Genomic DNA, 27,167 nt, shown 5'->3' on the forward strand with positions numbered 1-27,167 from the left:
CTTACTGCTTCAAGGGGAGGACAAAAGCAACCACAGTCTTGTATTCGGTCAACTCGGGAACAGAGGACTGTAGTGCAGCTCCATATGTAAAGCTGAGGTGTTGTGAAATAAGATGTGATGTTTTCTTTAAAGATTGGGTTTGAATTTTTTCAACAAGTTTTATGGTTTGGGGGATTATGATTGTGCTGTTAATAATTTTTTTTCTGTTTTAGCATTTTTAATATATCTTGTGCTACATGCCAGATACACTCCAAAGCATGTGGTCGCACACGATAGACAAGATGAAACACTCTCTCAGATTTCAAATTTGAGGACGGCTGACATCCAATTTTGGGCCTGTTCAGGCCAATGACACTGACAAATCAGAGAAGACATGGCTTTTTGAGACCAGATTGTGCCACTAACTTCTGTTTTTACAGGAAACATGTAAAGTTATGGATGTCAATAGATGCCCACTTGCTTTTTCATGGAAACTTTGATGTTTTGCCTTGAATTGTCTTTCATTTTTCATTTAAATTAGAAATTGTTTAACTTTTCAACTGTTTGTCAACGTATAATTCGTCTTAAGTTCATCAATCATCTGCAAACCAGTAAAATGATTTAAACTGCATTGACTGTATGAAATACACCATATTAAGTGTGTATATTTCACTGGTTATACTATGTTTTTGACTCAAACAATTACAAATATGCATTCCTGCTGGTTACTTGTAAGTAAGCGTACTTTTCAAGCACAAGTGGCACTTTGAAGATCTTTAATGAGCAAAAGCAACACTAGAGACAGGCATGGAAATGGAACAGAATGTAAAAGATTAATAACATTTGTAAGGGATCAGTGTTGTATTTAGGATCTTTTAACTTTAACCTTCTTGTACAGCAGTTGACAGACCAGCTTTGCAGAATGGAGGCTTGTCATGGACCAATTCTTTTTCAATTTCTACTATAAATTGTGAATCTGATTGAGATCTGGACTGTTTGCTGGCCATGTCATTAAGTTGACGTGTCTGTCCTGAAGAAAGGTTTGAACGCTTTCAGCTCCGTGCTGAGATGCATCATCATCCTGAAACATCACTTCAGCATCACCAAACCACCTTTTGATTTATGAAAAATGAAAAGTGTCCAAATTCCAATGTGCACGTGTGATTTACTGTAGAGGTAATGACTGCCTGATCTGCCTGACCCCTGATCCTTTACCTGACATCAACTCCATATCATCAATGATTGAGGAAATTTGCGTGTTTTCTTCAGGCAGTCATCTGTATATGTTTCTTTGCACCTGCACCAAACAAAAGTTCCAGCATCATCTCTCTTGTCCAGTGCAGATTGATGGTTGATGATCACTTTCATCCAACCATCCACAGTCCTTGACAGCTTATCTTTAGCCCACTGTAACCTTGATTTCTCTTTAGGTGCTAGTGATGGTTAAAGTTTGGCTTCTCTAGTTGTGAACCCCTTTTCGTTCAGCTGGTTTCTTACAGTTTGGTCACAAACAGTGACTTCTGTTTCTGCTCATTTTTTTCCCCTCATTTTTTTTGTTGGGCATTTTCTGTTTTCAAGACTTTTTGGGGTTTTCTGTCCTGATGCTTCAATGTCTTCCTTGGTTGACCTATATGTTTCCCTTTTACAGCCTTCCCATTTAGTTTGAACTTCTCCAAATTTTAGATGCAGCTGACTATAGAACCAACGTCTTTTGAGTTGAATTACTTTCTTGAACGAGTTCTAACATCTTTTTCCTTTCCATTGTTTCCACTGACAAGTTTCTTGTTGGGGTCATGTTTCCTGCAAATCAGTCAGGTTCAACAGCTCATTAAGCTCTGCAAGCACTCTCTTTTAACTGCAGACTACTGAGCATATTTACACAGGTCTTTGTTTTACGAATACAAATTACAAGGTGATTCCATTATTTTTTCCTCTACGTATCTTATTATTTACCCAATTAAAAAGCTGAGGGAACAGCCTTAGTTCATTCACCCATTGTTTCAGTCAGGGGTTGTATGTCTCCTTCCTGTCTTTGCTTAATCATAGCAACCCTCACTACTGTGTAAAAACTGAGTTAATTTCTATTAATTATTTTTTGGGAATATTAGATACTCAATATAAGAGAGCCTGGAATGTGAAAACTGAGGCACGAAAGATTTCCTGTGCGCATGAGGATTTTCCTAAGCTAGAAAAACCTCACACTAAGCAGCCAGTATGAAATCTGTCATTAAATAGCTACAGGTTTAATAACTATTTTGTAACACTAATCAGAGACAGAGACAAAAATCAGACATTTATTAGTTTACAAATGTCTCTGATTATTTCCTCAGGCTTCAGCTGAGGTCGCAGTTCAGTTTAGGTTTCTGCAGAAAACATGCTGGGAGCTCACTCGCTTTGGGAACTGTCCCTTTTCACTGCACACTGTTTACCATCTCAAGATGTTTACAGTCTGTCATTAGGCCTGCTGCTGTTTATCTGTTAATCGTATTTGGCTGGTGGAGATAGCGTACGCTTTCATCACCATCTTGGCCCATTTTCATGCCCCAGCTTTGCTTCGCTTCAAAGACAAACAGCGGCAAGTGGTCTTAAAAAGTCATGCTAATCTTTAATTCACACCCTCTAAGAAACTGAGTCTAATAGGTAAACATGAGTCCCAAAAGCTTTTTGGGTCCCCAAATGATAGTGACTACCTGATTAGACTATTGCAGTACAAGTCTTTTCAATTATGAGTGGTGCCTTAAAATAGCAGAAGGCATTTTGTGTGATTGCACTTGCTTGTTTGTTGCATGCTGCGGTGTACTACTTACATCAAAGGTTTTTCCAAACGGCTTCCCAGGGATCCGACTATTTCACCCAACGTACAGAAACCCTGGCCCAGGAAGTCCTGCGTGTAGAAACATATGAAAAGGCAGGCTATGAGTTCCAAAGAGAAAAATCACATATGATGTTCTCCATATTTATTCATTTGTCCAATATAGTGAAAGGTTCCAACTTCACTCAGTCAAAGAAAATGCCAACAGTAACATCCCACTGTTTCCAAACATTTCTTAAAACCATGTATGCAACTGCTAAAGATTAAACAATTAGTTAAAAAAAATGAATTTTCTGATATTCTGACATTTGAAATGTGAAAAAAAACATTATTTTTATAACTCAACAACACAGAGTCAAACCTGATCCAATCTGTCGACAGTGCTGCCCACAGAGCTATTAATGAAGACACAGCAAAGACTTTAGCTCCTAAGACTCCTAAAGAAGAACCAGCCCTCTTAGAAGTTGCTTGTGGTCTTCTACCACTGCTCCATGTGCTCACATACTGCATTATTATGTGGTATGGCAGCAGCAGAAAAGATGGTGCTCAAAAGGGTCATCACCACAGCGAAAACAAACCTATTGGCTGTCGTCTCCTAACATTTAAATTTACAGTTTCGGTTGTCTGAAAAATGCAAAATATACACTCACAGACTCATCACAACCAGGTCGCTGTCTATTTGAGCTTCTGCCATCAGGCAGGAGATACAGGACAATATAAACAAGAACAAACCGCCAAAAGAGAGTTTTCTATCCCAAAGCACTGACTGCACTTAATAATGAATAATGCACTAAGGCCGTTGTTTTCTGTTTCTTTTTCAGTGCAATAAGAGGGAATATGCCAGAAGCCGAATGCCTAACACATGCGATTGTTTTCAGACGCGGGACCAAAATCCCTCCACACTGATTTGAGAGACTGATAACTTCTTGCAGAAAATCATTTTTCCAAGTTATTGTTGCTAACGGTGGTTCCACACTCTATTAAATCGTGGGGTGTATTTAGTTTTTCCCCCACTGCTTCTGCAGTTTGTCTGTTTTTTTGTTCAGTGAGTAATAACATGGTTTAATGTGTAATGGGCATTTTTTCTTCATTTTGCAGCATGTTTTGTCCTTTTTATCTTTATCACTCAAGCCTTACAAGATGAATGCACAACAACAAAACAAAGCTGTTACAGCAACAGAGGCAACGAAAAACACGATGCATAATCTACTCAGGTTGTAACATATTTCAAGTTCTTGCACAGGGTGCTATAAGCTAAAGTGTGAAACAAATTAAGTAACCACACATATTGATATATTTTTACCATTCAATACATTTATACTGCACTACCTGCACTTAGTGGCCAATATCTAAAGAGACTTGCGACCTTGTTAATAGCTGTAGGGAGACCACAAGTGAGGAGTCAGTTTAGGGAAAATGAGTTCTTGGCCAGCAAGAACAGCAAAGCAGAGATAGTGGAGGATGTATAAGTGTTTATACATGTGTATGTGTGTGTGTGTGTGTGTGTGTAAAAGTGCTTGACAGATGAGCCATGTTGAGTCCGGCGGGCAGAAAGCTGCTCCAGAGATCTTTGCCGGTGCTGAGTGAATCTCTCCCCCAGCTGAGGTCTCAAAACAAAAAGAAATGACAAAAACACTCTGGCTTTTTCATATGAAGTGTGCTGCCAGCTAGGTAGCAGCCCCAGCCCAGCGCCTGCTACGTCTTAGAAAATCTAAGGCTAGAAGTTGAAGCGAGTTAGATCAACAGGCTCAGTGGTGGCATGGAAAAAAAAGGTTCAAAGCGTTCCACAGTTTGTTAAGCTGCTGACAAATCATCCTGAAAAAGTGTGTTTGTCTTTGTCCACAAAGGGAAACTGTTCTTTTTCTAAACAGTTTCCACTGAAGAGGAGGTTAAAGCAATACTAGAGAGGAGTGTGAGCCTTAAAACTATGTGCCTCTGACTCATTTTGTAGTATACTGACATTCACTGTGCACACTCAAGGGCTGAAACTGCCCTCGAGGGCCTGAGGGCTGTGAATTCCTGCGATTCCACGTCGCACACCCACAGCTCAACACATTTTAGCCATGATAAATTATGTTTTTTTTTTTAAAAATCTAAAACTATTGAAACATAGTACATATACACCAGACATTTACTTTACGGCTCTGTATCACGGCTAATAGGAAATACACAGCATTACAACAGCGGCGTGTTCATCCGCGTAAGGTTGAAACATAAGATATCAATTAGCCACTTCAGACCTTCAGACTCACTTGCTAATAAGTTCTTCCATCCATCTTCACTATTTTCTATACCTACTTTATTGTATAAATATGTTCAAATGCTTCAAAAATCTAAATTAGGAAAAGCTAAGTGTATTACAGATAAACTAAAAAAGCACGCATTTTTGGTTTGTTTTTTTGGGGGGCTTTTTGTGAGTGAGTTTTATGATGTCAGTTAATAAACATATGTGGCCTGCACATGGCTCACTGCACTGGTCGATATACAGTTAATATAAAACGTTTTAATAGGTGCGGAGTTTCCAGCTTGCGTGCAGTGTAAACGTTGCCAGCAATCAAGATAATTCTGTACTGTTTCTGCCAGTGAGAAGAGAAAAAGGACCATAAACGTGTCAGTCTGTGTTGCAACGCACCACAGAATTGTGCTGCACTCTTGGTAACAGAGGAATCATCACAAAGTTGTGCTGTACAGTTCAGGGAATTCAGACACACCAAATATCAGCTTTTCTGTGACGCGCCTGGTTGTGCCTGGTTGGTCACATGGTGCCTGTTAGCTGCATGAGTATTTGTCAAAAACTGTGCACTGTGTCTTAGATTTAGCAGTACAAGTTAGCCGCATTGTGCTGAACAAAGTGCATGTGCAGCACATTGATCGGTCAGTTTGCAAGTAGAGCTAAAATCACAGCACAGTCATTACCTTTAACTTGTGCGACAAGTTGTAAAAACACATTTATATCTTTAGTTGATAATGTGATCTTCATGGTACACATTTCAGTCACGATTTCATACTCAATAGCAGAGGCAGAAAAATATATAACAGAAATTTATTTGGATTTATTTGGAATTTCTGTTCAGAAATTAATTTATAAAAACGTATGCGTACCCACAAAAAGAAAGACTGAAGTAAACACATGGTAATGTAAGCCACATTAGTTGGAACAGTTCAGACCACAAACATAGAGATTTTCCCATTGTTGAGGGGACACTGCCATGAAAACTAAAAGTAATCCACTGGGACGTCAGTTCCTCAGATGGCATGAGTGCATGTTGCAGCCAACAGTGGAGCATTTGGCATGCTTTGTTAAAGCCTGAGGGACTTTAGAGTTCGCAGACATGGTTCCAGCAAAGCAATACTGGTGGACAGTGGCAGCTGCTCGTTCTAATTAGCTTTGTTTGAGGGCATGCCAAACTAGCAGCTAGGTGGGCATAAAGTAAAGCTGTTATAGGATGATGAAAACGAGAAACTACCATAAGACATTTCAGGCAGTTCAGAAGCAGTGTTTTCTTTGGGAGAGAACCATTCCTGTTGACTTTGTGCTTTGTAACTTTGCATCCCTTTTACATGCACAAAAATGGCACTGAACTTACTCAGGGGAAAACAGGAATAAATCACGAAGCATAATGAATCCTCTTTAAATGTTATTAGATGAAAAGCAGTGTATGTCCTCTTTAAGAAAACATTTAACAGATGAATAAAACTCCTCACAGTTGGTATCATCACTGCCTGCAAACAAACCATTTCCCAGCTTGGAGTCACTGACATACTGTTTATAAGAAGAATTGGGATATATCTCACCAAAAACATAAATAAAGTTAAACTATCATGAAAAAGCCTTAACAACTGCTTGTCATGATGAACAAACAATTATATTAATTACATTCTACTGTATGTCCCATCACAGCCCTTCCTCCCCTGCAGCAATAGCTGCAAAGGTATGTCAACCATATGGTGCAGGGAAAACATCTGTTGTGATGGGAGGAAGAAGTCATCTTTAAAGATTGCCACAGAGCCTGCCACTGGAAATACTGTACTCATGTGCATTTGCATCCCCCCACCCTTTTTCTGTTTTTAGTCATTGAGGTTGGATTGCGCTTGGACAATGGAGCCATCGCTGAGTGCCAGATCTTCAAACCCACACATCCACAGTGACGACAGGATGCATCCAAGCATCCTCGGCCTTCATGCTTAGAGATAGTTCCTGCGCTCACATCACTCAGCACTCCCAGTGGAAGCCTGGGGCCACTCTGAGGTTGGGGCTGAGAAAAAGAACTCCGCAAGCAGTTGGCAGTGGGGATGAGGCAGAGTAAGAGGAAGGGGGCTGGGGGCTGAGGTGGAGCTGGGTATATAGACAGAACTGGAGCAGAGGGCTGCTGAAACTTCTCTTTAAACTGAAAGGAAAGGATTTGACTAAAGCCAGTGAAATCTTAAGTCACGTTTTAGATCAAGATGAATGCCAAGCTAGCTGAAGAGCAAACTCCCATGAGCAGAGCCATCCAAATTTCTGACAGGAAATAACATTGTTGCACATTGTACATCTAAATCTAAATAGTAAGTACTTAACAGCTATGCATTAGTCAATCATCCAAAAATTTAGAGCAGATCATGATGGTCATAAAAAGCATGAATAAAAATGGTAGCCTGGCGTGCCATTCACTGGGGGGAGCTATTGAAATTAGTCAAATTCATGCCAACAGGTCTTAAAAGGGCTAGGGTTAGGGTTGGTATTCTCGACTCAGCAAAATTGCAACTCAAAAGTGATGTTACAATATGTGGTATGTAGGGCGTTTTGGTGTCTTTTCAACCAGTTGTTTAATACCTAACCAATTTTTGAGACCTGCCTGTTTGAAAAACGAAAGAGCAGGAGGGAAATTTTTTTTATGGCCCATCAAAACCCAAGAAGTTGCAATTACTGCAAATGTTATATAAACTTCAGACACCACTAAAAAGTAAAACAGATAAGTTTAAACTCTGTAGTTATGTAGGTGTATGAATGATGTACTTCTTGTTCAACCTCCTCCAGTGGTATTCCTGTGGTGTAGCAGGGTTCTTTTCTCAGAAGCAACATCTACGGTTTAGTAAGCAGACTGCAGTAAGTTCGACACTTTTGCTGGCATAATTGCCAATGTGTCGAGGATAATCTGCCCTTAATTCAGAATTTAGCTTCCCGAGTATCTTAATCAGCATCAAAATGAAGTGGGAAAAGCTTTTAGACACCCAGTATCAAAAACAACCAACACCGAAAGAAGACAAAGGCAGACAAAGGCAGTCATCTATTTCAGACAATGATTATCCTTTTATCACTATTCCACATCAGTGTCAACAAAAATTTTGGATATAATGATATGTAACACACAAATGCTTGATGCTACAACTTCAGCAGGTTTCTTGCAGATCTCACATTGCCAAAACAAATGGGTCCTGTTGGAGTGTAACACATGAGTGGGGAAACATGCTGGGCCGACCTTGGCATCCAGTGTAATCCTGCATCATACAACAGTTAAAGGGGAACTCTTATTTAACCTTATTTCTGGCATGAAATACATTTATCTACTCACTGAGAACAGTTTGGCAAAAGTCGGCGAGGGATTTCTACACAGGCACTTTACTGGGATCACTTCATCCACACGCCCCCCTGGAGCACAGTTTATTTACTCCTTTCTCTGTGACAGTCGACTAACTTCACACAGAGTTTGCTACTGCTAGTTTTGTGCAAGATGGCAGGATATTTATCAAATTTTGACAGCATGAACAATGACTTTGAGTAAGATGGACATTCTTACCGGAGTGAATGAGCTGTGCTGCAGCTATGCGTGTTGATGAAGTGGTCCCAGTAGAGGTGTGTGTAGAGCTGCAAGTAGCCACATAACAGTAGCTATGTGCTAACAGAGCAATAGTACGCGTTCGTTCATTCATTCGTCTTAAAGTATTGGTGAAATAAAGACAGATAATGCCTTATTTAGAGGCTGCATTGTTCCTGCCCCGTTCACTCCGTTATATGGATATACGCCGATCACGAGTTATCTAAATATCTTCCGAAGGACGCCGACTTTCACCAAACTGTTCTCGGTGAGTAGATAAACGTATTTCATGCCAGAAATAAGGTCTAGGTTTAAAAATTCCGGAGTTCCCCTTTAACACTGGAGTGGCACTCAAGTCTATTCCATTTTAAAGCCCAACTCTATCCACATGGCTCTCGCACTGAAAAATACCCTGACAACATTTTACGATTAGATTGCAGTAATCAAAGCACATGGGGTTAACAAAAGATTGTTGGGTGGGTTAACTATTGAAAAGATGTCTGTGACTTGTAGGTCAAACAATGCAAGTTTACTTGACAGTGACGTGTTAGCCGGAACAAGAATCTTGGCCTAAACAAAACTGAACAAAGTACTCAGGAGTTAAATTCTCCCCAGCGTCATACAAGTCTATACAAAAAGTGTCGTCACTGAGTGTAATCCAGGCAGCTGGTATATGCTCCCTCTTACATGATATTGGTTAAACAAATGTGATCGTAGTAGGTTCTGGGAGAAAGATAGGTTTTTTGCACCCAAGTGGTTCCAAAGTCAAGCTTAGAACCGGTTCTTTCTATTTTTACCAGTATAGCTCTGGCTCCAGCACTGAAAAACTAGTGTTTCACTAGCACCAACTCTTTGCTGGGCCAGAGCCAAGAAAGAACCAAAGTGATGTCATTATGTGGCTCTATTGTGGTTCTCTTCAAAGACAATAATCAGTTTGTATTCAAAACTAGATTCTGCAAAAATCCTTCTAAATGTCTTTGTGAGTCTGAAGATATGTTCAGGAGAGTTTAAATGCCAACATGACTGCCTTTTTGTTGTTAGTTAAACATTCAGATTCATACCAAGCTGCCTTTGTACTTGACAGGTCAATATGCTTGTATTTTATTCAAATGAATGTTTGACTGATTGTTGATCAGCTGACGGGAAGGAGACACTTACGTGTTTTGAGAGGTTGTCACTCTTGCAGTCTAAATCATACCTGCAGAGAAGAGGGAAAAGAAGACACATGAGAACAGATGCCAGAAGAGGAAAAACTGAGCAGCATCTGATCGTGACTGCAAGGCTACCAAAACACAAATTAGTAATCTACGACACAAGCTTTTTTCCTTCATCATCTAGCATTAATACAAGCCACGTCTCCACTAATCAATGTAAAGAAGCTGTTCAGGCATAAAGAAGGTTTGTGATTGTGGCACTAAAAGCTTAACAGATCTGATTTCAAGCACGAGGTTAGCACAATATTAAATGTTTCGCTTTCTGTACTGTTTGTCAGGTGAAAATCACATCTTTCATACTTTATGTATGTTTAAGTAGCCATTGTTTTAGGGTCAATGTTTCATACACCATTACAGTTCCAAGTGTTCCAAGTTGCATGAAACATATGACAGCATGCTGAATAGAAACAACAGAAACAGCACATTCAGGAAATTCCATGTTTTAAAAGCCACTGATTTAAGCACACTATGGGCACAAAATATAACATACACAAACCAACTATGTATCCTTTTTATTTGAATTGTTTGTTTCAGTATGTGGATCTGTATGTTTTTGAAGGTGAAACTGCTGACCACCATTCCAAACCATTGTTCACGAGTAGATTGACCAACCCTCACTTATGGCCATGAACTGGGTGGTGACCAAATGAATGAGATCGCGAATACAAGCATCTGAAATGAGCATCCTCTAAAGGCTGTCTGGGCTCACTTTGGGATGCAGTAAGGAATTCTGTCATCAGGGAGGGGCTCTGAGAAGAGTCACAACTCTACTGTACAGAAAGGACCTACTTGCGCTGGTTTTGGCACCCCATGGGGTATGTTTCAGAGATGTCCCACTATGAGGATGCCTGGAGGCAGACCAGGACCTGCCAGAGAAAATATATATCTCTCAGCTGACTAAGGAATTCCTTCAGAAGAGCTGGAGGGGGTGGTTTGGGACAGGAAGGTCTGGGAATCTCTACTCAGACCCAGTCCTGGATAAGCAGTGGAAATGGATAGAGGAACAACCATTCACAAGTGAGAACCAAGTAAAATGGAGAATCTCAATCTCGAGGTTTCTTGCATGGAAGACGGTCAAGTGGCACCATCTTCTCTTTCCGTCTTATAAGTGTTTGTGGACATTTTGACATGGTGAACATATCATAGTTGATGTGATTATGTGTGTAACATTAAACATTGACATTACGATCACACAATGAGACATAAACTGCATCTCTGGAAATATAGTCACTGTACAGTTTTCAAAATTTGATTGTAAACTTGCAAAGTTTTGCACTGTGGAGCAGTGCAGCTATAACACATTCTGTCATCAAAATGATTTGCATTTATGTTTACATAAAAGTAAGTCACAGCAGTTCTAATTAGACCTAACTATTTACATTGGTGTTTCTAGATTCTAGAGTGCTATCACAAATGTATTTGCACATGCCAAGCCTGAATTTTTCGTTATATTAACTTCTTATCTAGACCGAGGGAAAAGAATACATTATAGTTAAGATGAGGAAATGTGAGCTAATACAGTCCGCAACAGGCCTCAGCATTTTTCATCAAGTAAAGGGGCACGAGTGTAAGATTTCTTCTTCTGGTAGTTCATTGCAAACACGATGGTCAGTGGACGGACAAGAGCGTGCCATAACTTTCGCATGCAGTCTGGGAAAAAGTTAGTGACATATGGCTCTCTGAATTTTCCTAGTTACATTAAAAAAAAAAAAAACAATAAAAATCTCAGAGGACATAAACGTGCGATTTTTTGTCTACCTAACTTTTTTCTTTTTGCTCTCACATCTTGCAAAGCCTAAGAAAATGACTAAATAATTAATCAGCCCTGCATCTGAGATTAGTTTGTACAAATGATTTCTAACTGCTGTACTGAGTAATGACTCTTTAAATTTGGCAGTAGCTTCTGGTAAAATGTGATAACGCACAACTGATTTAAAAAAGGATTAAAACTGATCCTGGAGAAACAGAGATATTTTCATTCCTTTCACTCCTCTTCTAGGACCTGGGCCCTCGTTTATCAACCTGTTGTAGAAAATTCTCCTGCATTTATCAAACAGGCTCATATACACATAAATAAAAACCTGTTGATAAATCCCACATTCCAAACCACTCTGTTCCTGCCTGTTCATGGTCGGTTACATTCAGAAAAGCCAACAGTTAACCATGTATGGCACAAAACATCCCTTTAGATATCACTGGGAAATTGCTTGTGTTAAGCCATGGAATAATGGCCAAGAGAGGAGAAGAAAAAAAAACAAAAAAAGTTTCTTGTTTCTGAGGTTGGAGCCAACCAAACGTAGCTGTTTAGTTCACTCAGCTCATTCAAATAAAGGTTAACATCTATTTACAGCATACAGTTCATGTCATGCCTGAGGCAACACAACACGCTCTACACATGTGAAAACCAAAATACATTTGGGGCACAATCATAAATGGTTTGATATTAAAGTCAGTACAAGCATCATTGCAGACATAGCTCTTTCCTGTTTGACTTCAGCTTCATGTTGATTTGTCCGAGGGGACTGAATGTATTTTAGGCCCAGGGAAACGATAGCATCCAACACGGATGGCATGATCCAGCTCAGTGATCATTGGGTTATGCCCAATCTGTGTCTCAAGCGGGAAGATGCCGGTGGCCAAAAACCCACTTGGATATCCACCAGAATAGCTTTTGTGCATTTAGAATGTATCTGCAACACAGGTCCCAAATCATAATCAAATAGCAGAAATCTAATAGGACTTTTCTGCTCAGAAGTCACTCTGTACTCTCCCCAAGTGGATCAGCTCCCTCTCTGAAGACATGCTCATTGCAGAGTGTATGGTTTGCAAAATTATCTGATAAAGCCAGATTTTCTGTCACAAATGTCTTTTGACAGTTTTGCCACCAATTAGGGTACAAATTAATTTGTAACTAAACAGAATTTTGTTGATTATCAATTTGAAGAAATGAAAGTATGTGGATGTTGAGATTGCACGCTGTGACGATTGCAGTCACTATCTGCATTTGTTCTACCTCTATAATCTGTTACTGACTCAATAAGCACACATTTTTAAGTAAGAACAGTTGATAAATGAGATGATAAATGATACAAATCTTCCTTCAACTTTACCCACAACATGGAAACAAATCCCAACTCTGAAAACTCTTTTTCTGTTCTTTAGATCACACATTTGGGTGCCTGAAGTCACTACCAATTAACGAAGTGAAAAAAAAACACAGACCTGGCACTTTGTTTTGTGCCCCCTTAGCATAAATATATCATACAGTGACCTTCAGATTTTCAGTTTGAAATTACGTCACTTGTCAATTTCACCCTCTTGACCTCTGAGCCCTTATTTTCTTGCTTCCATTCAACCTGCTGAAATGGTGAAGCCACCTTCACACAGAAGTGTTCTGTTGTCAGCTGTACTAAGCCGCATAAATCTTACATCAACCTTGGCTTCAGAGGATACGAGAGCCCTGTGGATAAACTTTATGTTTGAGGGTTTGAGGGTAATGTTCCAGGAAGAGTTAACCAACTTGCCAGCGATGAACTGTAAAGAAATTGTGCCTCAAAGACAGATCAGTTCCAGCTCTCTGTGGCCAAACTTCAGACATGGGAAAACTAAGTATCTGAGAAATAATTTCCTTTGTGGATAAGGTCTATAATGTGCTTTCTTCGTGAAAACAGTGCTGCACATTGTTACCTTCGTCACTCTCATTTGCTACATTGTACACCATCTACCAGTGTGTTGAAGTTGCATGTGTTGTTTACTGGCATTGTTTTAATGGTGATGCAGGTCTCCGAGTATAACCATTTAATTATCTTAATTCATACTAAATGTATATAACGCAGTAATAAATGGTACACATGCTTTACTAAGTTATGCCATGTACATCTGCTTACTCCGTTTCTGTTGATGAGAAAGCATTGCTTTCTGATATCTTACACTCTCGAGTGCTAAACAGTTTTCCTCACAATCAATAAAGTAATTAAATCTATATTAATTGTATTTATATATACAGAGAGAACTCAAGTTATTAGTGTGACTGGAGGTATAGTGGTTGCTACGCACGGAGTAACAGGTGGAATGTGTGATTGACAGGCTGGTCAGAAGAGTATTGTTTCAGCAGGGGTGAGAAGACCGCTGCTGTGCTTAACTCGAGTGATAGTTCTCATATAATCAAATAAGGCCTCAGGAATAATAAAATGGCGGGGGGTTCCCCAAGAAGCTTACAGTTGCCAAACTGAAAAAACTACACAGTTTTCTGTAATTGAATGCATTATCTATGTTTATCGACGGTAATTGAAGTTGCTAGCCTTATACGGTACATAAATAGATATAAAAACTGAACCATCCAGCTTTTCTCCAGCTGCATTATTTGTGCAGACCATGAAGGATGAACCATTCATCCAAAACCATAAACCATACACAGCGCAGACCATATAATCTACTTGCCTCTCCAGAGAGCAATTTATTCAGCTTTATTTACGCCCTGGAACACAGTACCTTTGGTGTGTCAGGTGTGCGTCAATATGTGTGTGTGGTCTGTGTGCAGCAGCGTGCAGCGGACTGAGTAAATGGGAGAGCCTGAGCGGTTCTTTCAACAGACAGCATGCCATGTATGATAAGGCGCCTCCTGACAACAGTGGGGGATGCTATGTGTCACGGCAGGATGGGCCCGAGAGCTCCACTCCAGCGCTGCTACTAATGTAATTCTATAAGAGCAAGAAAACACACTGCCGTTATGCAATGTGCTGCCAGCTAAATGCACAGGTGCGCTTCATGTTCTATTCGTCCCTTGCCTCTGTCACTCCCAAATGTTCATGAATGATTCATTTAATTTTATTTAATTATGAGGGAGAGAGTAGAAGAGAGAGCAAGTGAAAACACACACACACTCACACATACTACTCATGTATGTATGATGGTTTGGCTGCACATGTTCACCCACACAAATACACAGATGAGTGTTTGCTGGACTACATGTCCCTCGGCACCTTATGAGTGCACATTAGCAGTGTGCGACTGGGTGTGTGAGTGTGTGTTTACGTAGATGACATCACTCGGCATCGGCACTGAGCCAGACAGGATTTCTCTTGGTCCTGTGCAGTTTTTCTTGTGGGGGGAGAGGCTGCTCGGAGCTCCGTTTGAACAGAAAAATGATGACTAATGATGGTACGCAAACAAATGGGGCCAAAGAGGCCGGCAAACAACAGATGACAGCACACTGACACTTGAGCTTAGTTTCTTAACAGCTTTTGGAGACCCCTTCAGAAAGCCTTTACGCTGACTGATATAATAAATACTATTCTATGTCTGTCGAACTGCTTAATCTATGGCATATTTTTTTAAAGATGTAAATAAAGAACTAAATAACACATAATGTGTTATTGCGACAGAACGGTTGTAAAAAAAGATGACTAAGGATACAATTTGAAATTCATTGCAAAGTTTTCTTTTATGCATAGACACAAAACTGGCTTATCCCTTAAGTTAGGTGTTATTTTTATGTTTGAATGATTCATCAGTCAGTGTTAAGTGCCTTAACAAACAAAAAATAGCACCAACCAGTGAAAATGTTCAGGCACAGGCACTGAACTGAAAATGAGTAAAAAAAAATAATAATTTTTTAAAAAAGCAGCAAGTGTCCAAATAAAATCCTCAGAAAGCATGCAGAACTATTGCTCAAGACCATTTAAAAAAATTACAAGAACATCTGACACTGTATAGGAAAAACATGGAGAAACGAGCCGTGCCTCAAGAGTTTTTAACAGTACTGGATAAGCATATGTATGTTATTGGGCAACAGGACTATGATTTAAATGCACAATTTGATGCTTGAAATATCTCTTAAACCCATGTTATAAATCACTTTAATTCCAGAAATGATGGCAAATAGCTTCAAATTTCATATTTCACGCTTCTGTTTATTTTCTCCAGTTCTAGACTTTAGTCTTGGCATGTACTGATTTGTCACAGAGAATACTACAAACAGATAAATGGTTTTAACAATCTTTTGAAAACATCCACCCTCCTACAGCCATAATGCAGCATTTCCTTACCATAATGGAGGAGAGGCTTCATCTACTTAGTAATAGTAGATAATAATAATAATCGACTAAGTCTCATGATCTGGTAACACTATTAAAGCTGAACTTGCTTACATAAATAAACACCTTTTTCATCACATTTGCCAATCCCTGAAATATCACTAGTTGTCATAGTGGGGCTGTAGAGGCAAAGCTGAAGCACAGCAGAGAGGGAGGGACCAAGTTCTGCTTTAAGTGCTTACATACCACCATATTGTGTCAAAGTAAAATACATTTAAGTAACCAAAAAATGAGGAATAAAAATCACAAATATCTTCATTAATTAATTTCTGGTTCCAAATTACAACTGATTCTTGATATCTATTCGAAAAAAATAAAACTTAATACGGCTGTATCTTTATTTTTTCCCATTTCTGTTGGGCATTTGCTTATATTTTCTTAGGCCTGATCCAATTTACCACACTTGATTAGCGAACCATCCACCCGAGGGTTTCCTTTGGCTTCATTTTGTAAAAAAAAAAAAAGAGAAAAGAAAAAAATCATTGTGCATTGCCAACAGTGAGATAAGGGTTAACAGGATTTCCAGACGCGGGTAGCAGCAGAGGACAAAAAAGTGCACTGTTGACCATCTATGTGGGGGGCTCGGTGCTATCAGGCAGAATAAATGTCCTGAAGGGACTTAAACCCTTCTGTAGAGATAAGAAAGGTGGGGGTAATAAAGGACTGCGGGAGGTGCAGGACTTACAGTGAAAGCGACTTCCAGACCTCAGGACAGAGTCTGTACAAACAGGACGCAAGAGTAACCACTCGTCCTGTGATAAGAAATCTGAGAAGTGTATGTGTCTATAGGGATGCACGTGTGTGTGTCAGGTCATGCCACAACTGTGCCAAAAATTTCTGAGACACAAAGTGTAAATAAGCGTCTGTGTGTAAGCAAATGTGTGCACAATTCCATGTTTTGAGGGCAGGAGCATGTGCGCGGGGGCAGCCGTGTCTTAGCTGCGAGTGATCATGGAGCCGTCAGCACGTAAGACAGTAACGGGTCCTGATGCTCACCCACTCACTGTAAGCCCTGCAGGGAGTCGACCAGGCCACACACACACTCACGCACGCACACGTACTTACACACATCAACATCCTCCATCACCCACTCTTCACTGCTTGTCAGCTCTAAACATCTTGCATGATACTCTAGTCGGCACACTAGTACACACGCACATCAAATATTCCGCCCCTTATTCATACTCTCATACAAAACAGGAAGTTCCAGACACACAACATCACCTACACTCATATATATATATATATATATATATGTATAAATATGCACTGAATAAACACACTATACTTCCCAAAAATAGAAATATAAACCTGAATAGACACTCACAGGCCTAATGCATACACACATCATTACCACAACTGTCATATACTGTAACTTAGACACAAAGCACCACTTTCACATACCAGTATACAAGCACACACAGAATCAAACAGCCAGCATCTCCCCTTGACCTTCACTGTAACCTCCTACAGCTTGTAAGCAGCATGTGGTCCTTATGACAGGCCAACAAGAAAACAAACAAAGGAGTTATTCCACATTTCATGAGGCCCAGTGGGACAATGCAACAACTATGTCTGAGGTGGCTTGTCTTTTGCATTAAGAAATAAGACTTGTGTTTAAACAGAAGGTTTAAGATATAGATATATGTATTAGATGCGAATAAGAGGCCATTTGATAAGTATGATTCATTCTAAGTGTGACCCTCAACACAACTGAACACGATGAACCAATTAGAACAACTCCTAACTGCATGTCAATCATAACATCCTACCAGTTCACTCGCCTTGAAACAAACAAGCCAAATACAGTCGTGAGAAAAAGCTTGTCATCTGTTTTGGATTTTCTGCATTTCTGCAGTATGTGAACTTTTGCTCACAATATCTGCACCGAACTGCAACTTGGAGATGACTTTGTAACAAGCATGTGCTGTGCAGACAAGTCTTTGATGGATCAGTTCTTTCGATGAAAAGGGGCATACTCTCACAGCTGATTACTATCCCACTGAAAACACCTGACTCTTCACTTCACTTCAGAAGTTAACTCCTCATCTTAAGGGCTCACATACTTGGGCCATTCAAGTTTTTGTGTTAATTTTTACATAAATGAATGACCAAGAAAAAAATAGTAATATATATACATTTTTCAGTTAATTATTTCATGGTCAGACATTTCAAAATCATCTAATCTAACAAGAGATTGATAAGAATATATTTATTTTTTTAAGAGATAAAAAGAGATGGAGATAAAAAAAGATAAATAAGTACATTCTATCATTTTACCAGAGGACTTTGATTGAAATGATATCATCTGCCCCTGCTGACCACGGAAGGATCGACATATTCACCACATGCGATCAAAAGGGCAGCTGCACATCATCTGAGAGCAATGGATGGCCAGCACTTTACTGGTATAAATGCATGCCACTACAAGAGAAGAGGCATGCCATCAGCCGCCTTAGGATCTGAGACATCAAATCATAAACATGCAGGACTGCAGCACAGGCACGACACTAACCTTACATTTGACACTTTTAACCTTTCGTACAAACAGCAAAGCACCAACTTTTTATCATTATTTCATTTGGAATCTTTAATGTGAGTCATTACTGCTGTTCAAATTCTTCACCTGAAAAGTGATCATTTAAGTTGAAGAAGCGAGTCAGAATCAGATGTACAGCAAGCCCTTCTGAAGTCAAATTTACAAAGCGTTGCACATTTCTTTACACTGGCCAGGGGATGAAGTGATGCAAAGAGCTTTTAGATTCAATTTCCAGGGCTCCAGATATTATGCACTTTGCCAGCTTTGCATGTATTGGCTCATAATACTCAAGAACATACACTTGGGGGTTTTAATAAACTTACACCATGCAAATTGTAGTAAAAAATTATAGAACAAAATAAAATTCTTGGACAAAGATGGGGAGCTGAGAAACACTGAGGTCTTTCACTGTTGTGGAAGCTCAAGAAATTACTGGTTTTAACATAGCAGGTTCCAGATGAGTGGTGAGCTCTGGGAAACTCTGTGCGGGCGCACAGATACCCACCCAGTGCTTAGGGCAGTCAATTAAAATTGTATGATCAACTGTGTCAAATGCTGCACTTAGGTCTAAAAGGATTAAGACTGAGCAATCTTCTGCATCTGCTGTTCAAACAAGGTAATTTGTTACTTTCACCAGGACTTGCATGCACTACATGGCCCCATAAAATGTGACTCAAATTTATAAAAAGAAAATCAATAAAGAAAAAATATACTAAATTTGCATGTTGTCATGAGAACAACTTATCTTTTTAGTGGCTACTAAGGTGAAAAAATAAACACAGACAACATAAATCAGGATTTTCTATCTTGCCTTGAAGCATTGGTTGAAAGAAATTACTTGATATGTAAATGCTGGTAAAGAAGTGGCATGAAAACTTGTCTTTTATTTAAAGGAGAGAAGACTTCTCATCTCCCTTTGGGCAAACTATTAATATTTCAGTCATAACTCAACTTTGCTCAACGCAAAGCAGCACTTTCACCCATGGCTGAGTTGCACATATAACTGCCACAGCACACAATGACAAATATACACTCACACACACGAATAAGATAAGTCGTTTAACTCACAGGTCCAAACGTAGATTCTGTCGCTCCTCAAAGAAATAGTCCAGGATGAATTTGCGGACAAAGTCAGGGTTTAGGGTGTTGTCTATGACTTCTGTCCTGCCAAACTAGAAGACAAATAGGAGAGGTTATATTTTATTACTGGCTACATGATGCATTTAGAAGACACTTATAATCATGCACTTCTGGTGGCCAGAAAAACAGCCCTGTATAATGTTTTACAATCCCATTACACAGTTCTGTAATAAACAGCTTTGAGAAGGTTTATTGGCTGTCCTCCAAGAAATTCTTTTTTTCTTTTTATGTACCCCAGGTTTTGAAAGATATGAGAAAAGCCATCAAGGAATTTCCTTGATATACACCTTGGACATGGAATAATCAGCAGTGTAGCCGTTAAATCTACTGACTTGTGAAGAATGTGGAGAACAAGGTTGGAAAAATGCTTCGTGAGTACATATTATTGCAGTTATGTTTCATGTTCCATTTCAGTTGATCTGAGTTTGTAAGGATGCTAACTTGGCCTGGCAAACTGGTGAAATAAAAGCCCAGTTCCAAAATTCTTGCGACGCTGTAAAAAAAGTTAATTAAAACAGAGTGTAATGATTAGCAAATCCTATAAACCAGCTGAAAGACATTTGGTGCATCATGAAACGCAACATCCGACAGAAAAACCAGGACTGCTGAACAAGTAGAATTCTATATCAGACAGGGATGAAACAATATTTCTCTCCCAAAGGTCCTGTAACTCTTTGGTAGATGCCATACTTTAGGTACTGTAGATACTATTATGTAGAATGTCATGCTGAAGTTCATAAGATGCTGACATCTTAAACTATTCAAAGTTCACTTCCAACAAATACATCCTTTAAAAAGTGTTTTTTTTTTTGTTGCCCATATGCAACTCATACCATGTCACCATAAATCACAACTTCATAGAGGCTCGCCGTATCATACAAAAGTGCTTGTATTTTACTGACTATTTTTTGACTCTCACAGTAATACGGCACAAAGTGCGTCCCTTTTCAGCTCAATACGGGACGGGTGCTTTTGTTTTTAAAAGCCTGTCAGTGTCTGTGTAAGAAACTACCCATTCATTTGCATTGTAGTGGAGGAGAATGGAATGTGGAGTCGGAAATATATTAGTCAAACATTATTTGTTCCACCATTTCAATCATTTCTTCTTAGATGTGAATCTAAAGTGTGAAGAATGTGAAGTCTGAAAATACATTTGTTCAATTTTGAATAATTTTGGTTATTTTTACTGGGGGGGACAATTACTTTTTTGCAGAAATTGGGGGAGACATGTCCCGCCCCCCGCACTTAAGGTATGCACTTAAATACACTAAGCTTCCCAGAAAAGAAATGCAGCAACAGTCTCTGCTTGGAAAATCCAAGGACACATATACACAAAGAGCCATTAGACTGCCTCACTGTGGCTTGCGGCCAACAGTTCCCCCACCATCTCACTTCTGTACTCACCTCTCTCCATTCCCGGTTAGCTATTCCTTGAGTGTACAGGACACAAACTGGTAACAAAGGAAGAGAGAGAAACAAGAGAAGGTTAGATTGATTGAATAGTATTTAACTGCAAACAAGTAACACTAAGAAGTCAGCTGAGAGCAAGTTCTTTCCCTGGACCCCCTCATCAGAGGAAAACTCCCTAATTAAATGTCAGTCGAACTTTGCCTTACAGCACAATGGTATTTCAGAGAGGGCAAGAGGAGGGAGGGAACGGCAGTATGTGGACGGAATGAGTGAGTGTTTGAAGGAGTCCTAGAGTGTTTTTTGAGGATGGACCAGAAGCAATCATCTGGCACTAAAATGACATTTAATTTGCATTTTAGCAGCCTTTACTGCATTCCCACACACATGTCCAATGGCAGTCAATGCCCACTCTGAAAACCCAAAGAGACCAGGCACTTGTAAATTTGTTATGGGGTAAACTGTTTCCAAAAAGAAAGTCTGAACAGTGTTATGATGGAAGTACAAACTGACACTTTACATTACTTGAGTAAACTAGGTTTTATAGTAACATACAGTCATGATTGACTAAGTAGACATTCGCGCTAAATAAAGGCATAGAAACAAAACACTATAATTACATTAAAGCGAAAAAGAAACTCCACCATCTGCCAATTTTAAGTTTTTAAATACAACCTCAGATGAACAACAACACATGAGTTATTACTTGCTCTCAATATTCATTAAAAAAAAACACAACATCCTAACTTTGGAAAAAAATTGATATATAAAACAAATAGAGGATTTTTAGACCTCTTCAAGTTTTCTGCATTTTAACATCAAAGTAACAGGCATTTTTAACACCAAGTTTTTTTTTAAAGAACACAATGTACTCCTTCAGGTCACAGTCGTGTGCACTTCCACTGTATCTTAAGGCTCTTGGAAGTTTGACCGAAGAAGCCTGTGGACGCATGGCTTCGTGCCAGGGCCCTCTGTTGCAGTCACACAAATCAGTACTGTGGCACATTCCTAAAAGGCTGTGCTGAGAGTGGATATTTTTGATTTGTGCTTTAGAATGTATTTGTGCTTTAGAATGTAATTGCTGAGATCCAATCAGAATATAACGTTTAATTTCAAACCTTTAAAAAACATTTGCTTTGTTTTCACAACCACTCCCTCTCCTAAACCATTCTCTAGTCCACTTGACCACCGCAGCTTTCGCTGGGCTGTGTTTTTACCCGCTCACTGAAACTGACAATGGGCTTACATTTCAAGCCTCACCTTAAAACGGGTTCAGTTTTTTCGTTTCCTGTTACAGTTACAGTTGCGGTGTTAAATTTGAAAAAACAAGAGAGTGAGTGAAATATTTAATTTTCCTCAATATTCAGACCATTCATTTCATAGTTGGCAAACCACCCACGGCAGCAAGTATCATCGGTAAATGATCCCACAAGCTTTCTTTCTTTGGAGGTTTCTCACAATTCTCTTATGAAGAAAGGTTCATTTTTAGGACTATCCAGATTTTCTCTGGTGGGTTCAGGTCCTCAGTCTGGTGGTATTTCACATGATTTTTTTCTTTTTTTTAGCAGTGTAGTATTTTATTGTTGAAATGTAAACATGTGCTCTCTCACAGCTGCTCTGCAGTTTCTTGCTCTACCATAAAGTCCTCACAGGGAGCCATCCCATCTCCACAAAGGATCTCTTTCATAGTGACTGTTGATTACCTTTGTGAGCTAAACCTTTTTTCCCCAGATTTCTTATAATAATTGTACAGCAAGATTTAATACATTTGCTGGTGATCCAAAACCGCTCTCATTTTCAAATGTTGACAGCTGCTGTGCCCTTGAGAATTTTTAATCATGCAAAAATATTGTATGCTATTAACACAATCCTGTCTTTCACAACTTATGTCGACTTCTTTTTTTTTTTTTTTTTAACTGTGAAACCTCATATAGATAAGTCTGTACTTTATTCATTAAGTCAAATGAATACAAACAGGAACAGGTGAACTCAAGTCAAGCTGTAGAAGTATCACAAGGACCAACACTAACAACACACCAGAGCTCGGTTTCAAGGGTCAAAACAAAGTATTTAATTCTTTAGATAACCCAGTTCATTTATCTAGTCTTTATAAACTAGCTCCAACACTCTAAAAAACTCTTTTTGCTTTGTCATTTCAGAAAATAATAAATTAAGTGGATTCATTTTGAGATGAATCTGAAACATAAGATGTGGAAACACCTCATCTGTCCTGGCGCTCAGAAGTAGGTAATAGTGTAAACTGGGTCATTTAAAAGTACATTCACAACATAAAATAATACAAATAACAACTACATGACTGAATACAGTAATGTAATTTGGACTGGCTTACAATCGTACTAACAACTTGTAACACACATACAGTATTTCTCCTTTTTAGCAGACAAAAAAAGCAATATCTGACAAAGAAGGTTGTTACTTTACAAATTAAAGTTTGTAGTAAAGTTATTGCAATGAAAGCTTGAAGGGTCTACAATAAACAGCCACCGGGAACCAAATGAGCATAAATTTGGGGTTCATTAATAACTGTCTCTTGAAAGTGATACAAACATCAACATCTGGTAGGGATGTCCTTTGGAAAAATAAAAAACAGGCCGTTTTATGGACAGTAAAAGCTATTATGATATTAACAGATGAACTAAAAGTAGATTTTTCCTTTATCAGCATGATGCAGCCTGATTTAGAGTAAACAATACGATGGTAAACATGTGACTTAAATGTGTTTTTATTTTGGTTTTTTTTTTCTAGCTCAAAGCACTGATATCCAGAAAAATGTACAAATGACTCTGTTTTCAAAAGTTTGTTGTTTACTGTCCTGATCTGAGCACACACCTAACGAGGAGAGCAGAGTACCTGTTTCAAGCTCCTTCCACCTGAGCACATAACTCACTTCCTCTAAAAGGCCATAATAACAACAATCCCTGCCTGTCTTTCACCTGTCTAGTTTCAGAAAGGCACTAAAAAAGGAAAATGCCCCTGACACAGACCTGCCAGCTTATGTTGAGTGCAAAATAACCTCTAAGATGCTCCATCTGGTGTGTATACGTCCACTGGATTATGACACGAGAGCCGTATGGGGGAAAGGAAAAAGTTTTGAGTTGATCTTGTGACATGTGATTGTGGTTATAAAGTCAACATCCTCTGAGGGAACATGCATCTTCATTAACTGCAGCACTAAGTAATTGCAAATTTATGCACAAGTTAATGTATGACCTGCCACCTACTGACAAAATGACATGAGTGACTTAATCATGAACTCATTAAGTGTTGTGACTGTAAGTGAAAATCAACCTTGGTTTTAAAATCAGCTCTGATTAATTCATCTTCCCCCCAAAAAACAATCTTACTTATTACAAAATGTCTATATATACTATATTATTATTACTAACATAATGTAAATTGAATGCCTTTTTTTTCTATGAATCATTTTCACTGAGCTGATGGAGTGGATGCTATAGAAACCACTGCCAGATAAAGAAAATAAAACTGATTATTTTGTTACAAGAGCACTTGTCAAATGGATAAAGCAACAAGAGTGCAGTCAGCTCTTGATGTTGATGTGTTGGAAAATGGGCAAGCGTAAGGATCTAAGCAAGTCTGACAGAAGCCAAATTATCATGGCTGAAGGACTGGGCTGGAGCATCTCCAAAACAACTCTTCTTGCAGGGTGTTCAAAAAAGTGGTCCAAGGAAGGACAACAGATGAACCACATAGCAGAGTGATGAGTGCCTAAGGCTCACTGAGGCATGTGTGGAGTGACGACTGGCCCTATGTGGCGGCTTAACTGCAGAAAACCCTAATGAAGGGGGATTTTTAAAAAGTGTCAGAACACATTTCTGTTGCAGTTTCAGGGTGTCGATGTCAACAATTGTCCACCTGAGAAACAATCAACAACGTGCATACGGTTGTCAGAGCTGGACAAAGAAAACACATTCTCTTTCAGATAAAGTGGACAGCTGGGTTCCTTGTTTACTTGGAGAAAGAATTCTTGGCAGCAGGATGCACTAAGGGAAAAGGGGAAGCCGGCAAAGGGAGTATGATTCTCAGGGAAATGTTTTGCTGAAAAACCTTGGGTACTAGTATTTAGTACATTAGAAAAAAATCAGTCCTTCTGTTCGTCCAACTAAAACCTGACTTTTAAAATTCATGTACAAATGTTAGTATGATTAAAATTATATTAAAGTGAATTTCTCAAAGTAATGCTAGATAATAACATACCTAGACAATGCTATAGGTCAGGGGTGTATATAGCATCACACAAGGGGCCAAAATCAATAACTGGGTCCAAACTGGGTCAATATTTGTTAAAAGTAAAAAACCAAACCAATTAAAACAGATGTAAATTGACCATATTTACAAGATGTATAATGTCAAATCAATCTCTCAGAAATATGTTAACTTGTCCCAAAGCAAAGGCAGGACAAAGATTTTAATTGGATCATTTCTTGTATACACTGTGACACTGTGTCTGGGATAAAATGTGGAAACTGTCCAGCACCCACAGAGTCATATTTTGAAGTTCAATTAGCTCCATTGGGACGTTCACTGGTGCGCTTTTCACTTTAACTGCAAAGAAATTACTGAGAAGTTCATCTTCAGCTTAACTTTCTGTGTTCCAGAGTCAGCAAATCATCGTGTGAACTCGTTACAAAGTATGTTCAAATATGAAGTTGGATACAAGGTGGTAGAGACCTGGTCTGTCATAAACTGGCAGCACAGAAAGTAATCCACATGCGTGGCTTGGCTTTAAAAGACCTCAATACAGCATACGTGTCTGTGATCACACCGCCCTGCCCTTGAAGCTGCCAGTTGAGGGCACTGAGTCGCCTTGTAGTGTTGCACAGAAACGCCAACTCATGAAGCCACTTTTCATCCCAGAGCTCTGTGGTGTCTCTCCCTTTGCTTTCCATAAACTGACAGATCTCCTCACACAACTCTAAACATCTGTTCAGCACTTTCCCTCAACTATGCCTATGCACCTCTGTGTGACAGAGTTGCATCACCATTTTCTGAACCCGACTCCACGAGAAAAGACTTTAACAGGCAGCTACTTAAACCTTTGACTCTTATAAAATTAACTGCCCATGTCACAGAGCTCCATTTTCAGGGCCTTAGTACACAACGATTCCTGGTGTTTGATGTAGTGATAAATTGATCTGCACAATTCTGCTCCCACATCTTCTCATAAGTTCATCTTCTCACACACCGGAGGCACTCCATCAGTCGTTCGTCCCACCAGTTTGTCCCAGGGCAGTTTAATTCAATTTACACATTTAGATGCTTCCTAATGTCTTTTTCCACGATTGTGCCACTCATCGATTTAATTCCCAAAAGTTCCTCGGTTACACATAAACAGTGTCCACTCCGCAGATGAAGACTGGCAGCTGAGTAGCATCCGTTATGTTCCTGCTCTTGTCCACAGAAAGGAAATGTGCAAGGAAGTCTTTTTCTATCAGTTGTTGATTGGTGTCAGGCTCACATACACAATCAGCAATTGTGTTCTCTGTTCAGGCTTACAATTTAAAATGCTTGCTTTTTATCTGGATACGCAAAATCCCACACTCAATCACTCCCTAGGTAAATGACTGGGCTGAATTAGCTATCTCTTCTGCTGCAATAAAACTAACTTCAACAGCAGCCTCACTTTGTTATTTTGGTTTTGTGAACACAATCTGCTGTGATACCAGACTTCTTTTCAACTCCTCTACTTTCAGGAGCCTCTGTGGTATATCAAGATCCTTGTACCTGTCCTGGTGTTTTGTTTCATTGTGTCATCTTATATTATATCCTTTGATTCAGGCCGCATCAGTTCTGCACACAAGACAACCAGGTCTACCCACAACATGGGTGAACAGATACATTCCACAGTTGCAGTCATCTGAGTATTTCTGGAGATGACAGCACTCTGAGTTGTACTGCAAGCCTGAGGTGTACAGCTAAACAGTGAGAGTACTGTCCCCTGTGGTCCTCCTGTGCCGCTGACTACCTTCTCAGGAACACAACACTTCAGTATCTCAAACTGTGGTCTGTTTGTCAAGTAGTCAATAACCCAGGTGGGTGGGGCTTCTTTCATAACAGTACAGGCTGAATTTTATTAAAAGCCCTGGAGAAATCCAAAAACACAATTCACATCATGCTGCCTGTTTTTTCCAGGTGAGAGTGGAC

At 39.3% G+C, this 27,167-nt stretch overlaps 1 protein-coding gene across 1 annotated transcript in view; it reads right to left on the reverse strand.

Annotated features, from left to right (window-relative positions):
• The window catches only part of LOC140307493 (copine-8-like), an 81,488-nt gene that overhangs the window by 36,161 nt on the left and 18,160 nt on the right, over nucleotides 1–27,167 (reverse strand). Inside the window, exons 3-6 of the mRNA XM_072386407.1 lie at nucleotides 20,982–21,028; nucleotides 19,506–19,609; nucleotides 9,748–9,787; nucleotides 2,787–2,863 (exon numbers count right to left, since the gene is read on the reverse strand). Coding sequence (XP_072242508.1) covers nucleotides 2,787–2,863; nucleotides 9,748–9,787; nucleotides 19,506–19,609; nucleotides 20,982–21,028 — 268 coding nt within the window. The remainder of the gene's footprint in view (nucleotides 1–2,786; nucleotides 2,864–9,747; nucleotides 9,788–19,505; nucleotides 19,610–20,981; nucleotides 21,029–27,167) is intronic.

Source organism: Leuresthes tenuis, unplaced genomic scaffold (genome assembly GCF_036924035.1).
Source record: "Leuresthes tenuis unplaced genomic scaffold, fLeuTen1.0.hap1 SCAF_5, whole genome shotgun sequence".
NCBI lineage: Eukaryota > Metazoa > Chordata > Actinopteri > Atheriniformes > Atherinopsidae > Leuresthes > Leuresthes tenuis.